Source organism: Coregonus clupeaformis, chromosome 29 (genome assembly GCF_020615455.1).
Source record: "Coregonus clupeaformis isolate EN_2021a chromosome 29, ASM2061545v1, whole genome shotgun sequence".
Classification (NCBI taxonomy): domain Eukaryota; kingdom Metazoa; phylum Chordata; class Actinopteri; order Salmoniformes; family Salmonidae; genus Coregonus; species Coregonus clupeaformis.
In genome coordinates this window covers 12,467,657-12,482,669 of record NC_059220.1, presented here as the reverse complement: position 1 = coordinate 12,482,669, position 15,013 = coordinate 12,467,657, and the positions used below count along the sequence as shown (strand labels likewise).

The following is a 15,013-nucleotide window of genomic DNA, read 5'->3' as shown; positions in this document are numbered from 1 at the left end:
TTTAAGCCTTGAGACAATTAAGACATGGATTGTGTGTGTGCCGTTCAGAGGGTGAATGGGCAAGACAAAATATTTAAGTGACTGACGGGGTGGGTGCCACTATATTAGGAAGGTGTTCCTAATGTTTGTATACTCAGTGTATATAAAACCTTGAGTGATAAGCAGTTCAAAGGATGATGCCTTTGCTGAAGAAGGATCATGAAGTATTGTTTCAGAACAGGAAGAAAAAATGTTTTTACTGGATAGGAGGAAATGACTATAAAGTAGAGTAAGTGATGGGCACGGAATGTACAAACCATTACACGTTATTTGTGTATGTGACAGCAATTCCCGTAGTACAGTTCACAATTGATGATGACACTGCCATCTAGCGGAAATACGATGGAACACATTGCCTGTCACTGGCTGACCACAATTTTTTTCTTCATGACGGGGATTTCCTGGGGAAGAAATACCAAAGGGGGGCTTTCCAACTGAGAAATCAACAGCCAGAAGAATAAGCGGCGGCTCCATTTTGCTATGTTCCATCTCGATTTCTTTATATTTCCTTTAATATTATGTTTTTTAAATGTCAGCTACCGATAAAAATACTCTAGCTGCCTATTTTAAAAACGGTGGAGTTCGGTCGTTTTCATTGTAAGCGGTTACATTGTGGTGTTCGCGTTCATGAACGTGCCATTCACTGAAGCTCCATTTGTAACGTTGTAGCTCCTGAAAAACGGCGTTGCATAGGCCAACGTTACAGGTCTGATTCATGTAAGTATTGTTGCTAGCTGGAACAGCTAACTATAATATCGTCCATGTTACAATGTGGGAAGACAGCATGTAGCTATCTCTGTAAATAACATGTTGAGTAGCCATACAGTTGTGTACCAAAGCGGGGAGCTAGGGAGACTTCGAATTTGGGTATGAGGTAATTTCAAATATCCATTTTGGTGTACTGAATTGGCTGCGAGACTTAACCGTCTAAACCATTGTTAAAACATCCCAATAATAGCATATTCTAAAAATGTATTCTACATAATCACGGTGTCATGTTATTTTACATTATTGTATTACAAGTTATTCAGTATTACACCAATGCATGTGCAGTACAGTCATTGCAGTTATGACAAATTGGTTAACCAGTCGATGCATGCACAATGCAGTCATTGCAGTTACGACAAATTGGTTATCCAGACAGTGCATGCAAAGTAATTTGCATAAATGATTATTTGAGTGTGGTAAACAGGCTCACACAAGCTACACAGAATATATTGAGTGCAAAATACATTTATTTGTATTCAAATTATATGCTTAACATATGTCAATAATGCCTTTGAGACATGCCAAACAGTATGCCTGTATGCACATGAAACATTAACAGAATCTGTTAAATTTTTGATTGGCCAGATCAATGTGAAAAAGCATGATTCTCTATTCTCGGAAGATTTAGCTGTTTGGATGTCTGTTCACACAGTTGACACATGTTCTATTGCTTTCAGGTTATATACATATTACATGTGGGCAATTCCATGTAACAGAATTCCGATGAGACTCATATTTTTCACTTCAAAATATATACTCTGGATAAGAGCGTCTGCTAAATGACGTAAATGTAATACCAAACAAAAAATATTGACTTCAAAGTTTAACAAACTGTAGAACTCTATGCACAATAAGTACTTTTTACAGGGAACAATTCTGTGGAAATAGTTTACAAAAACACATTTACAGGAAGAACGGCAGATACAAAGTTTTGTAACAGAATAAAACTGAGATTCTACAGTAATTCTGTTACCAAACTTTGCGTCTGCACAGTTTTTCCAGTAACCAATTGATTTACTGTGTAAATTGTTCAAAGTAGCCATTGTGCATAGACCTGTATGGTTTGTTAAACTTTGAAATCAATAGTTTTTGTTTGGCATACATTTTAAAGTGAAAAAAGTGAGTCTCAGCGTAATTCCGTTACTGTGGAATTGCCCATGTACAATGACCGGTCAGTCATAGAATTCCCCTACATGTTTCATTTTTGTTTTGTGATGTCATGATACTCGAGCAGCATAACAAGACTTGGTTACATCTGTATGATGGGAGTGGAGAGACCAATAATGTCTGTGTAGAACAGATACAGTGGGGAAAAAATGTATTTAGTCAGCCACCAATTGTGCAAGTTCTCCCACTTAAAAAGATGAGAGAGGCCTGTAATTTTCATCATAGGTACACGTCAACTATGACAGACAGAATGAGAAAAAAGAATCCAGAAAATCACATTGTAGGATTTTTAATGAATTTATTTGCAAATTATGGTGGAAAATAAGTATTTGGTCACCTACAAACAAGCAAGATTTCTGGCTCTCACAGACCTGTAACTTCTTCTTTAAGAGGCTCCTCTGTCCTCCACTCGTTACCTGTATTAATGGCACCTGTTTGAACTTGTTATCAGTATAAAATACACCTGTCCACAACCTCAAACAGTCACACTCCAAACTCCACTATGGCCAAGACCAAAGAGCTGTCAAAGGACACCAGAAACAAAATTGTAGACCTGCACCAGGCTGGGAAGACTGAATCTGCAATAGGTAAGCAGCTTGGTTTGAAGAAATCAACTGTGGGAGCAATTATTAGGAAATGGAAGACATACAAGACCACTGATAATCTCCCTCGATCTGGGGCTCCACGCAAGATCTCACCCCGTGGGGTCAAAATGATCACAAGAACGGTGAGCAAAAATCCCAGAACCACACAGGGGGACCTAGTGAATGACCTGCAGAGAGCTGGGACCAAAGTAACAAAGCCTACCATCAGTAACACACTACACCGCCAGGGACTCAAATCCTGCAGTGCCAGACGTGTCCCCCTGCTTAAGCTAGTACATGTCCAGTCCGTCTGAAGTTTGCTAGAGTGCATTTGGATGATCCAGAAGAGGATTGGGAGAATGTCATATGGTCAGATGAAACCAAAATATAACTTTTTGGTAAGAACTCATCTTGTTGTGTTTGGAGGACAAAGAATGCTGAGTTGCATCCAAAGAACACCATACCTACTGTGAAGCATGGGGGTGGAAACATCATGCTTTGGGGCTGTTTTTCTGCAAAGGGACCAGGACGACTGATCCGTGTAAAGGAAAGAATGAATGGGGCCATGTATCGTGAGATTTTGAGTGAAAACCTCCTTCCATCAGCAAGGGCATTGAAGATGAAACGTGGCTGGGTCTTTCAGCATGACAATGATCCCAAACACACCGCCCGGGCAACGAAGGAGTGGCTTCGTAAGAAGCATTTCAAGGTCCTGGAGTGGCCTAGCCAGTCTCCAGATCTCAACCCCATAGAAAATCTTTGGAGGGAGTTGAAAGTCTGTGTTGCCCAGCGACAGCCCCAAAACATCACTGCTCTAGAGGAGATCTGCATGGAGGAATGGGCCAAAATACCAGCAACAGTGTGTGAAAACCTTGTGAAGACTTACAGAAAACGTTTGACCTGTGTCATTGCCAACAAAGGGTATATAACAAAGTATTGAGAAACTTTTGTTATTGACCAAATACTTATTTTCCACCATAATTTGCAAATAAATTCATTAAAAATCCTACAATGTGATTTTCTGGATTTTTTTTTTCTCATTTTGTCTGTCATAGTTGACGTGTACCTATGATGAAAATTACAGGCCTCTCTCATCTTTTTAAGTGGGAGAACTTGCACAATTGGTGGCTGACTAAATACTTTTTTCCCCCACTGTAGCTGGTGCGTTGCATGGCCATATGAGAGGATCTCACCTGAGAAACTATAACATGTAACATATCTCCCCCTACTTTTCTCCATCCACTCACTCTTAGACACACTTTGTCCTGTCAACATCAAGCATATGACCAGGTTTAAAGACTAGAATATTGGGCCAATTTCTCAAAATATCTTGTTCATTCTCCATGTAAATCAGTGTGTATTTAACAGGGGGAATACCAATTTATACATAATACTCTGCGTTTCATCAGAAACCGATTTCCCATAGAGGAAGAGATACCTGATTAATCTCATCCCTGGCCCAATTGTACCCGAGACAATCTCAACGGTACTATATGCTTTGAATTAGGTTATAACGAAGATGTCTAGCCTAGCCAATCTACATTTCAAACTTTTGCTGACCGCTTCTATTCAGCTGGGTCTAGGGTTTGTGTAGGCCTAAACCTGTGTGCAGTCAGTCAGTCAGTCAGTCAGTCAGTGGTGATAGACAGTGATGAAGCAGCATGTGGGAAAAGCCCCTTGACTATCCCAGGAAGTCCCCTGAGAATCACAGGAACTGGTCAGCCAATAGCCTAGGCCTAATCCACTTGCTCATCCAGTGATGATGGGCTGATGTACTTTCAACGTTGAGGGCAGACCTGTAGAAGTTGCCAGTCTTGATTTAGTAAGTGAGTCTGAATTGTTTCAGTTGCATGAATGAGCCAGTTGAACCATGTGAGACAGGATGTAGAGCTGAAGGTTCAGTCATTAGTTCAGAGTTCATCTCTAGCTTCATGGGAACCTTCCTCAGAACATTGCACATGCATGATGGAAGAATGTTCCACAGGAAAGTATTCAGACCCCTTTTTCCACATTTTGTTACATTACAGCCTTATTCTAAAATTGATTAAATAATTTCCCCCCCTCATCAATCTACACACACTACCCCATAATGACAAAGCAAAAACCGGTTTTTAGAAATTTTTTCAAATGTTTAAAAAACGGAAATGTTATATTTACATAAGTATTCAGACCCTTTGCTATGAGACTCGAAATTGAGCTCCGGTGCATCCTGTTTCCATTGATCATCCTTGAGCTGTTACTACAACTTGATTGGAGTCCACCTGTGGTAAATTCAACTGATTGGACATGATTTGGAAAGGCAAACACCTGTCTGTATAAGGTCCTGCAATTGACAGTGCTTGTCAGAGCAAAAACCAAGCCATGAGGTCAAAGGAATTGTCCGTAGAGCTCTGAGACAGAATTGTGTTGGCACAGATCCGGGGAAGGGTACCAAAAAATGACTGCAGCATTGAAGGTCCCCAAGAACACAGTGGCCTCCATCATTCTTAAATGGAAGAAGTTTGGAACCGCCAAGACTCTTCCTAGAGCTGGCCGCACGGCCAAACTGAGCAATCAGGGGAGAAGGGCCTTGGTCAGGGAGGTGACCAAGAACCCGATGGTCACTCTGACATAGTTCCTCTGTGGAGACCTTCCAGAAGGACAACCATCTCTGCCGCACTAAAGGACTCTCAGACAATGAGAAACAAGATTCTCTGCTCTGATGAAACCAATATTTAACTCTTTGGCCTGAATGCCAAGTGTCACATCTGGAGGAAACCTGGGACCATCCCTACGGTGAAGCATGGTGGTGGCAGCATCATGCTGTGGGGATGTTTTTCAGCAGCAGGGACTGGGAGACTAGTCAGGATCGAGGCAAAGGTGTACGGAGCAAAGTACAGAGAGATCATTGATGAAAACCTGCTCTAGAGCGCTCAGGACCTCAGACTGGGGTGAAGGTTCACCTTCCATCAGGACAACGACCCTAAGCACAGAGCCAAGACAACGCAGGAGTGGCTTCGAGACAAGTCTCTGAATGTCCTTGAGTGGCCCAGCCAGAGTCCGGACTTGAAACTGATCTAACATCTCTGGAGAGACCTGAAAATACTGTCCAACCTGACAGAGCTTGAGAGGATCTGCAGAGAAGAATGGGAGAAACTCCCAAAATACAGGTATGCCAAGCTTGTAGCGTCATACCCAAGAAGACTCCAGGCTGTAATCGCTGCCAAAGGTGCTTCAACAAAGTACTGAGTAAAGGGTCTGAATACTTATGTAAATGTTATATTTCATTATTTTTATTTTTTTATACATTTGCAAACATTTCTAAAAACCTGTTTTTACTTTGTCGTTATTGGGTATTGTTTGTAGATTGAGGGGGAAAAAATCAATTTTAGAATACGGCTGTAAAGTAACAACATTTGGAAAAAGTCAAGGGGTCTGAATACTTTCCGAATGCACTGTATGGAAGACCAGCTACATTTTTTGTAGAACCTTACATATGCTCTGATCAGTTGGATGTTGCTGGCTTTTAGGATGGTATATGCTGTGATTTGGGTTGGATGTTCTAGCCTAAATTGCTTTCTGTTGCTTGCCCTCGGAAAATGAATAATGTGTTGGCGAGTCTATAATAAAGGCTTGGGTCAGTCTAGATTAAGCTGTCCTGTCCTCCATTAGAGCTTGGCCATATGGTCAAAAACCCGTATTGTGATACATTGCCTGAATTGATGCAATAACGATAAATACATAGGGTGTGTTTGTAAATTCAATCTGGAGTGCCAGAGTGCGCTCGGGGTGTTCGTAAATTCAGAGTGTTGTCAGATTGTCTGTTCGTAAATTGAGAGCGTTTCGCTCTTGGAGCGTTCAGAGCGCACACCGAGGGTTGACCTGAGCGTTTTGGCCTCACAACGGCAGTCAAGCACCGAAGCTAACTGGATAACGTTGGCTAGCTTGCTAGCTACTTCCAGACACAAATGAGAGAACACCTCACTCTGACCATTTTACTCGCCCTTACAGAGCTGGTTAGGCTGTTTTCATGTTATCCAGAGCGTTGGTGACTAACTGTGCTGCTGGCAACAATTGATTTACGTTTTTTTGCCGACGTTTACCGACACCGCCCATATTGAACGGGTGTTGAGCGTTTGTAAATTCATCAGTTATTCTGCGCTCTGGCATACTCAGACGAGTGCTCTGAAATCGGAGTAGATGGCCAGAGTGAATTTACGAATTACCAGTTTATAACAACTTGCACCACCGTTGTTTTTTTATCCTTTACTAATACTACTATTACTATAGTTTGATTGTAGCCATCACCTGTCCAATTAACAATCACCCATATTAGCAAACTTATTTCATTTCAAACTTCACATTTATCTAGTATAAGTGATCAGTATGGTTGGTGTCGCTAACTTTTGGTTTATCGTCCTCCAGCTCTACTCAATCTACTTTTGGATATGCTCTATTACAGTCCCAGGCCGGGCCTTCCTGCTTGTGCACTGCACTCTGCTCCGAGTCAGAGCGGAGATAAAATTAGCCCCAGTTAACTATGTCTGTTATGAAGGGGTTTCCCAAGGTTCGGCCTGAGAGTCAGCAGCTGTTGATGTGGCAATGAATGCTCAGCATTAACACACACACACACGTCCTCAGCTGAAACACCATGGTCCCACTCCAAGACCATGTAACATAAGACAATTGTATCCTCCTTTTTTTATGAAATGCGTGTTTGTCCTGTATGTTGCAACTGTCAGGGTGCATATCTATTCAACATCGCTCCCCTCCTGTCTTTCTGTGTGTGTGTGCCCATGTGCCCTCCCCAGGTCATGTCAGCAGGGCGGAACGCGGACATGCGGGAGCTGCAAATCCCCCTCCAGCATCGCTCTCCCTCCCTGGCTGCTCTCTCTCTGGCCCAGCGCCCCTGGCCCAGCGACCCCGATGCAGGCTTCTTACCGCAGCGCGGGGGCTTCTGGGACCACTTCATAGCCACTCCAGAGCCCAAATACTGCTGCGAGGCCTGCAGGCTAGTGCTCTGCAACCCCAGGCAGACAGAGTGTGGACACCGCTTCTGTGAAACCTGCATCTCTGAGCAGCTCAGGTGAGGACAAGAGATTTCAGTTTCATGGAGAGTGAAGGGGTATGTTTTTTTGTCGTTGAGAAATGACAAATGTCTTCTTGTCTGTGTGTTTTGAAATGCCAGCTGTCTTCTGGTAATGAGGGTTATCATAATCGTTCAGTGATCGTGTGATGATTATGATTGAGAAATAATAATGTCATTGGCCACGTTGCTAAAAGGAGGATTTGATTGGACATGAGTTAATTAAGCCATATACCACAAACCCCTGAGGTGCCTTATTGCTATTATAAACTGGTTACCAACATAATTAGAAAAGTAAAAATAAATGTTTTTTTCATACCTGTGTCTGATATACCACGGCTGTCAGCCAATCAGCATCCAGGGCTCGAACCACCCTGTTTATAATGATTTATCACTCCGCATTAATAATCATCAGTAAATGTCTCGTCTTTTTTACAGCAAACCGAATCCAGTATGTCCAGCGGATAGTGAGCCGCTGTTCAAAGACAAGGTAAGACTATGAACGATTTGCATCACTGTCATCATCCTTATGGTACCCATGCTAAACAGCCCTATACTCTTTCTAAATGGCCGTGGGACATAATCACTGCGTGTGTCCTCACAGTAGCCGTTGTGTTTTCTGTCAGATCTTCCGTGACGTGTGCTGCCATAGAGAGATCATGGCTCTGAGAGTGTACTGCAGGAGTGAGAAGAATGGCTGTAAGGAGCAGATGAGTCTACAGCAGGTCATGGTAAGTGAATGACTGACTGAGGAAAATGGAAAAAGTCCCATTGTTACACACAGTCATTATTCAAACTCTAGAAAAGTGTTTATCTACAATTCTCCTTGATTTCAGTCACATTGGTTGAACGTTTCCTGTTGTAACTGTAATGACTACAACCCAAATGCAATCTTTTTTTTATAGGACTTCATAATAGGCTACATTTTCTTTACACCAAATCCTTATGATTCCTTTTCCTCCTTTTTTCCCCAGGATCATTTGAATGTGTGTCTGTATTTTGAGGTGCCATGCCCTTTGGGAAAGTGCAAAGAGAAGATGATGCGCAAAGACATTCCTGAACACTTGAGTTGGAAATGTAAACACAGGGAGACCACCTGTGAATTCTGCATGCATAAGATGGCCATGACTGAATTACAGGTAACTAGAACAACTTCTTGAGTTGGGCCGGTGCTCACCGAACCTCTACCTCTTAGAGAATATTGTGACCGGCACCCAACATTTGTACTGGCACATATTTTTGTCCACCTTAAAGGGCAATTCCGCCACTTTTCAACCAAATATTCATTATCTCCAGCACCATACCAGTGTCTACATATGTGAAAACAGCGCCTTTTTTATGATCTGTGGTTAAAAAGATAAGAAGAAATGTCATAAGGTCCCAGAGGGAGGGTATTTTCTTTCTCCCCACGTCACTGCGAATCTCATTGGGTGTTTCTCAATATGCATAGTACCGTGCTCCACACTCATGCTCCGAGTGCATTCTCTGACGACGTTCTCTTGAGTACGTTCTTGTGAGGACGAGAGTGTGGAGAATGCATAAAACATTACATTTGAGAAGCACTGGCACTGCCCCCTACTGTGTTACCTCACGCTGCACCTCCCCATTCACTGAACCTTCTTCCAGCCAAGACAAGGGCAACAATAGACGAAACAAGATATACACAAAGCAAACGTATTACTTCATAATTATCAGCTAGATATGTGAATCGTAATAATGTAGCTAACCAGATAGTGTAACAGGCAAAAATTACCTAAAATGAATATTATGCAAGGTAGATGTCAGTTCTTCGTGGGTAGCTAGCTAACAATTATTTGTGGCTATCTGGCTAGCTAGCTAACAGTATTAGCTAGCCAGTTAGCCCAATTGACTTATTATGGGCTTGCGATCTACGATATGTAGGCAGGTAAACATGCCAAAATTAACACAGCATGTATTTATTAACGTATCGAGATAAAATATTGTAGTCATGCAACATTTCATTCCGAAGTCTGAGTGTATTTTCTCTCGCTTCAGCTCAAATAATGGCCACCATTGATTTCAAGAAATGTTGCGTCATTTTTTAACGTGATGGCGTCATATTGCTTTGCATACTTTCCGTTGAAGCTTGCATCGATGTATGCTTCAAAATATGTACAAACGGAGTATGCATTCGAGAAGTGCCCTGCGTGCTCCGTTTCTCATACTTTGATTTGGACTCATACTCCGACCCTCCCGTGCTCCAATTTGCGTACTCGGAGCACGGTAGTATGCTATTTGAAAAACACCCATAGTGTTTGAAAATCACTGATGATGTCATCAGGTATTTATTTAATTTTTGTATTTTACCCCCTTTTTCTCCCCAATTTTCGATGTTGTCTCATCGCTGCAACTCCCCAACGAGTCATGCGTCCTCCGAAACATGACCCACCAAACCGTGCTTCTTAACACCCGCCCGCTTAACCCGGAAGCCAGCCGCACCAATGTGTCGGAGGAAACGCCGTTCAACTGACTTCCGGCCCACCACAAGGGGTCGCTAAAGCGCGATGAGCTAAGTAAAGCCCCCATGGCCAAACCCTCCCCTAATCCGGACGACGCTGGGCCAATTGTGCACCGCCCTGTGGGACTCCTGATCACGGCCGGTTGTGATACAGCCCGGGATCGAACCCGGGTCTGTGGTGACGCCTCTAGCACTGCGATGCAGTGCCTTAGACTACTGTGCCACTCGGCAGGCCCCGGGTAGAACTTTTGAACTTTATATTTGTTTCTACAAAACGTATACATTTGCAGTTTTCACATGTAGACACTGGTATTGTGCTGGAGATGATGAAAATGAGGTTGAAAAGTGGTGGAATTGCCCTTTAACCACTGACTACAATAACACTGAATATTTACTGTACTAGGTGTATTGTCCCTGTATTTGCTTTCCATAGTGCCAATTTCTCTTTACTAATAGCTTATTCAATTTTTCAGAAACACAAAGAAACCGTTTGTCCTTCATTTCCGGTGGCCTGCCCCAATCATTGTACTTCTCCCTCCATCTTACGAAGCGAGGTAAGGAGTGTATTCTAATGTTCGTAGTATGAAATGTATTCATGCGAAGGCCGTATGGGCATCTTTTCTCTTATCATCAGATGGATAAACATAGTTTTAGATGTTGTGATACAATGGTTGCCCATTTCATTGAGACCACATTGTAATGCAAATGCTTGGTATAGAAGGAAATTATTTAACCTAAATGTGTGTTTCTACTCTCAGCTGACAAGTCATCAACATGAGTGCCCCAAGGCTCATGTCACCTGCTCCTTTATCCGCTTTGGATGCAATTTCAAGGTCAGTATTAATGTTACTAAGACTGTTAAAAGGTAGTGGTGGTATTAATGAGGTAAAGGTAAAGGTGGTATTAATGATATGTTTAATATAAGTTGTAATATCATGCCCACTATGAACTCCTCATGACGTCTCTCCTACTCTGTTGTCTGGCTATTGTCCCACTGAATTACAACTCATTTAAGAGAACATACAGTAGTTTTAAGCTAGTATGTTTCTGATATGATATTTTCCCTGATATTCCTCTGTAGGGTCTCAACCAAGACATGAGGGACCATGAATCTAGCTTTGCCTCTGAACACCTGCGGTTGATGGCAACCAGGAACACTACACTGGAGGCCAAGGTAATCAACTCTACATTGTTCTTTATAACAATTTGCCCTGTGTACCATTTTAATGGAAAAATGTATAAAGTCAACATAATGAAAATTCACCAGCATCAAAACCAACTTCTATTTCAATCCATATGCAAGGCATACGGTGTATAAATATGTTGCCTTGTGTCTGCAATACCTGTCGTACTTGTTTTGACTCATGATCTAATCACAAATTTGAGTATGTGCTCTTACATGTTACACATTATAGCACATTCTAACAAAATGTATTTTGACAAGTACCCAAAAATAATACATTGAGAGAAATTAAACTGAATATTCAACCACAACTAACTTGTTACCAACCAGCTAATCATATGGCTGAATGGTTACTGTAGTTCAGGGTAATGAAATAAGCAATAATAACAGAACGTTTCCCACCCGTCTAGGTGGAGGATGTTAAAGGAGAGCTTCTGGAGCGCTACAAGGTTCTGCCAGGCCTGAGCAGCCGTCTGTCTGAAACAGAGTCTCAGTACGAGGAGATGAGGGAGAATAACAGACAGCTGGAGCAGAAGCTCACTACCATGCAGGTAAATGAAAAGGTCCAAGTACACTGAGTGTACAAAACATAATGTGAGTTGCATCACCTTTTGCCCTCAGAACAGCCTCAATTTGTCGGGGCATGAACTCTACAAGGTGTCGAAAGCATTCCATAGGGATGCTGACTCATGTTGACTCCAATGCTTCCCATAGTTGGCAAGTTGGCTGGATGTCCTTTGGGTGGTTGACCATTCTTGATACACACGGGAAACTGTTGAGTGTGAAAAACCCAGCAGCGTTGCAGTTCTCGACACAGTCAAACCGGTGCGCCTGGCACCTACTACCATACCCCGTTCAAAGGAACTTAAATATTTTGTTCTCCCCATTCACCCTCTGAATGGCACACACACAATCAATGTCTTAATTGTATCAATGCTTAAAAATCCTTCTTTAACCTGTTTCCTGCCCTTCATCTACACTGATTTGAAGTGGATTTAACAAGTGACATCAATAAGGGATCATAACTTTCACCTGGTCAGTCTGTCATGGAAAGAGCAGGTGTTTCTTATGTTTTGTACACTGTGTCATTATAAAACCTCCCAATAAAGACGGAATACTAGTCTTTGACATACATAATAATACTTGTCTTGTCCCATTTACAGATTTTTCAGTTGGAGGTAAAGTCTTGTCATGTATGGAACTTACATTTTAGTCATTTAGCAGATGCTCTTATCCAGAGCGACTTACAGGAGCAATTAGGGTTAAGTGCCTTGCTCAAGAGCACAACGGCAGATTTTTCAGCTAGTCGGCCCTGGGATTCGAACCAGCAACCTTTCAGTTACTGGCCCAACGCTCTTAACCACTAGGCTACCTGCCGCCTAGGCTACTTGAAGTGTGTGTAACTGTATGTGTGTGTTTGTGGACGGTTTCTCCATGTAGAACTTGATGAGTTCCCACTCTGAGAAGCTTTTGGAGATGGAGCTGGAGCTGAGGTCTCTGAGGACTATCCGAGAGGAGGTGGAGACACTCCGAGGCACCGTGGAGAGCATTCGTTCCAGGGTCGCAACGCTAGAGGGAGGACGGGTCGGGGCCAACCCAGCCACACACACACTAGGTGAGTTGCCCTGAATGCGCTCTCTCTCTCTAACTCGTGTCGGTCTCTCTCTCTCTCTCTGTTTCTGTCTCGTGTCGGTCTCTCTCTCTCTCTGTTTCTGTCTCGTGTCGGTCTCTCTCTCTCTCAACACTTGTCTTGGGAATTATGTTTATTCTTTGCTACTTCATTGTCGCTAAAACATTTTAGGAGTTGCTCAGAATGAGTGTAGTGTGATATTGGACCAATTTGATATGCTCAAAGTCTGAAGCGACATTATTAGCAAAGCAGTGATTGAAAAAACAGTGCTTTTATGGCCTGACATTGAAGTCTGGGAAAATGTAAGTAGCGGGAAGTCCAGAGTGGTGCAAACATACAGGACTCTTATTCCATTGGCTTGCTATTGTTTCTCTGCAGGTTCTTTAGAGACACAGCTCTCCCGTCAGGACGACATACTGAGTGTCCACGAGATCCGCCTGGCCGACATGGACCTGCGCTTCCAGGTCCTAGAGACTGCTTCCTTCAATGGGACGCTCATCTGGAAGATCCGTGACTACAAGCGGCGGAAACAAGAAGCCGTGGCTTCAAAGACCCTGTCTCTCTACAGCCAGCCTTTCTACACTGGCTACTTTGGCTACAAGATGTGTGCCCGGGTCTACCTGAACGGAGATGGCATGGGGAAAGGAACCCATCTGTCTCTGTTCTTTGTGGTGATGCGTGGCGAATACGACGCCCTCCTGCTCTGGCCCTTTAAACAGAAGGTGACTCTGATGCTGATGGACCAGGGCCCAGCCAGGAAGCACCTAGGGGATGCCTTTAAACCAGACCCCAACAGCAGCAGCTTCAGACGGCCCACGGCAGAGATGAACATAGCCTCGGGCTGCCCGCTGTTCGTAGCCCAGACTGTGCTGGAGAACGGTACTTACATCAAGGACGATACCATCTTCATTAAGGTCACAGTGGACACGTCAGACCTCCCTGACCCCTGACCCTTCACCTCTGGTCTGTAGAGAACAGCAGATGTATCCGGATCAGGGTGCCCTTGTGTGAGAGAGATTGCAAAAGATGGAATGGAGAGAGCAGAAAGAAGGATGGAGAACAAGAAAATAACAGAAAAGTTAGAGTAAGGTTTATTTGCAGATCTCAAGGTGCAGCCTAAGCCTGCAGAAAGAGCTGGGTGGACCTCAGAACAGTGGCCTTTGGTGCCTGTGTTGCTCACCAGAGAGGTGAGAGAAGGAAAGGGTTCTTTTTAAACCAGGGAGACATGTCACCAGTGGCAACCAGGCTGAATGTTACAAAATCTAAAGAATGCCTATAATACTCAAAGAAGGGAGAGGTATAAATAGCAATGGATAGTGGATCATTCTAACCCAAGTTATCAGGACGTAACCATCATCAAACTACATGGAACCAGTATGTATGTATGTACAGTTGAAGTCGGAAGTTTACATACACCTTAGCCAAATACATTTAAACTCAGTTTTTCACAATTCCTGACATTTAATCCTAGTAAAAATTCCCTGTCTTAGGTCAGTTAGGATCACCACTTTATTTTAAGAATGTGAAATGTCAGAATAATAGTAGAGAAAATGATTTATTTCAGCTTTTATTTCTTTCATCACATTCCCAGTGGGTCAGAAGTTAACATACACTCAAATCTTATTTGGTAGCATTGCCTTTAAATTGTTTAACTTGGGTCAAATGTTTCAGGTAGCCTTCCACAAGCTTCCCACAATAAATTGGGTGAATTTTGGCCCATTCCTCCTGACAGAGCTGGTGTGACTGAGTCAGGTTTGTAGGCCTCCTTGCTAGCACATGCTTGTTCAGTTCTGCCCACACATTTTCAATAGGATTGAGGTCAGCGCTTTGTGATGGCCACTCCAATACCTTGACTTTGTTGTCCTTAAGCCATTTTGCCACAACTTTGGAAGTATGCTTGGGGTCATTGTCCATTTGGAAGACCCATTTGCAACCAAGCTTTAACTTCCTGACTGATGTCTTGAGATGTTGCTTCAATATATCCACATAATTTTCCTTCCTCATGATGCCATCTATTTTATGAAGTGCACCAGACCCTCCTGCAGCAAAGCACCCCCACAGAATGATGCTGCCACCCCCGTGCTTCACGGTTGGGATG

General features: G+C 43.0%; 1 protein-coding gene across 2 annotated transcripts in view; it reads left to right on the top strand.

The window, feature by feature from the left end:
• The window catches only part of LOC121544723 (TNF receptor-associated factor 3-like), a 56,599-nt gene extending 42,235 nt beyond the window's left edge, over positions 1-14,364 (top strand). Inside the window, exons 1-11 of one of the 2 annotated variants that reach the window (XM_041854814.1) lie at positions 79-756; positions 7,349-7,623; positions 8,062-8,113; positions 8,250-8,354; positions 8,598-8,762; positions 10,576-10,656; positions 10,861-10,935; positions 11,184-11,276; positions 11,696-11,836; positions 12,726-12,900; positions 13,294-14,364. In XM_041854814.1, the coding sequence (XP_041710748.1) occupies positions 7,352-7,623; positions 8,062-8,113; positions 8,250-8,354; positions 8,598-8,762; positions 10,576-10,656; positions 10,861-10,935; positions 11,184-11,276; positions 11,696-11,836; positions 12,726-12,900; positions 13,294-13,865 (1,731 nt within the window). In that variant the 5' untranslated portion in view covers positions 79-756; positions 7,349-7,351 and the 3' untranslated portion in view covers positions 13,866-14,364. Of the gene's footprint in view, positions 1-78; positions 757-7,348; positions 7,624-8,061; positions 8,114-8,249; positions 8,355-8,597; positions 8,763-10,575; positions 10,657-10,860; positions 10,936-11,183; positions 11,277-11,695; positions 11,837-12,725; positions 12,901-13,293 lie in introns of those variants that run through there. The other variant, XM_041854813.1, reaches the window with a different exon arrangement.
• Positions 14,365-15,013: the final 649 nt, after the last annotated feature.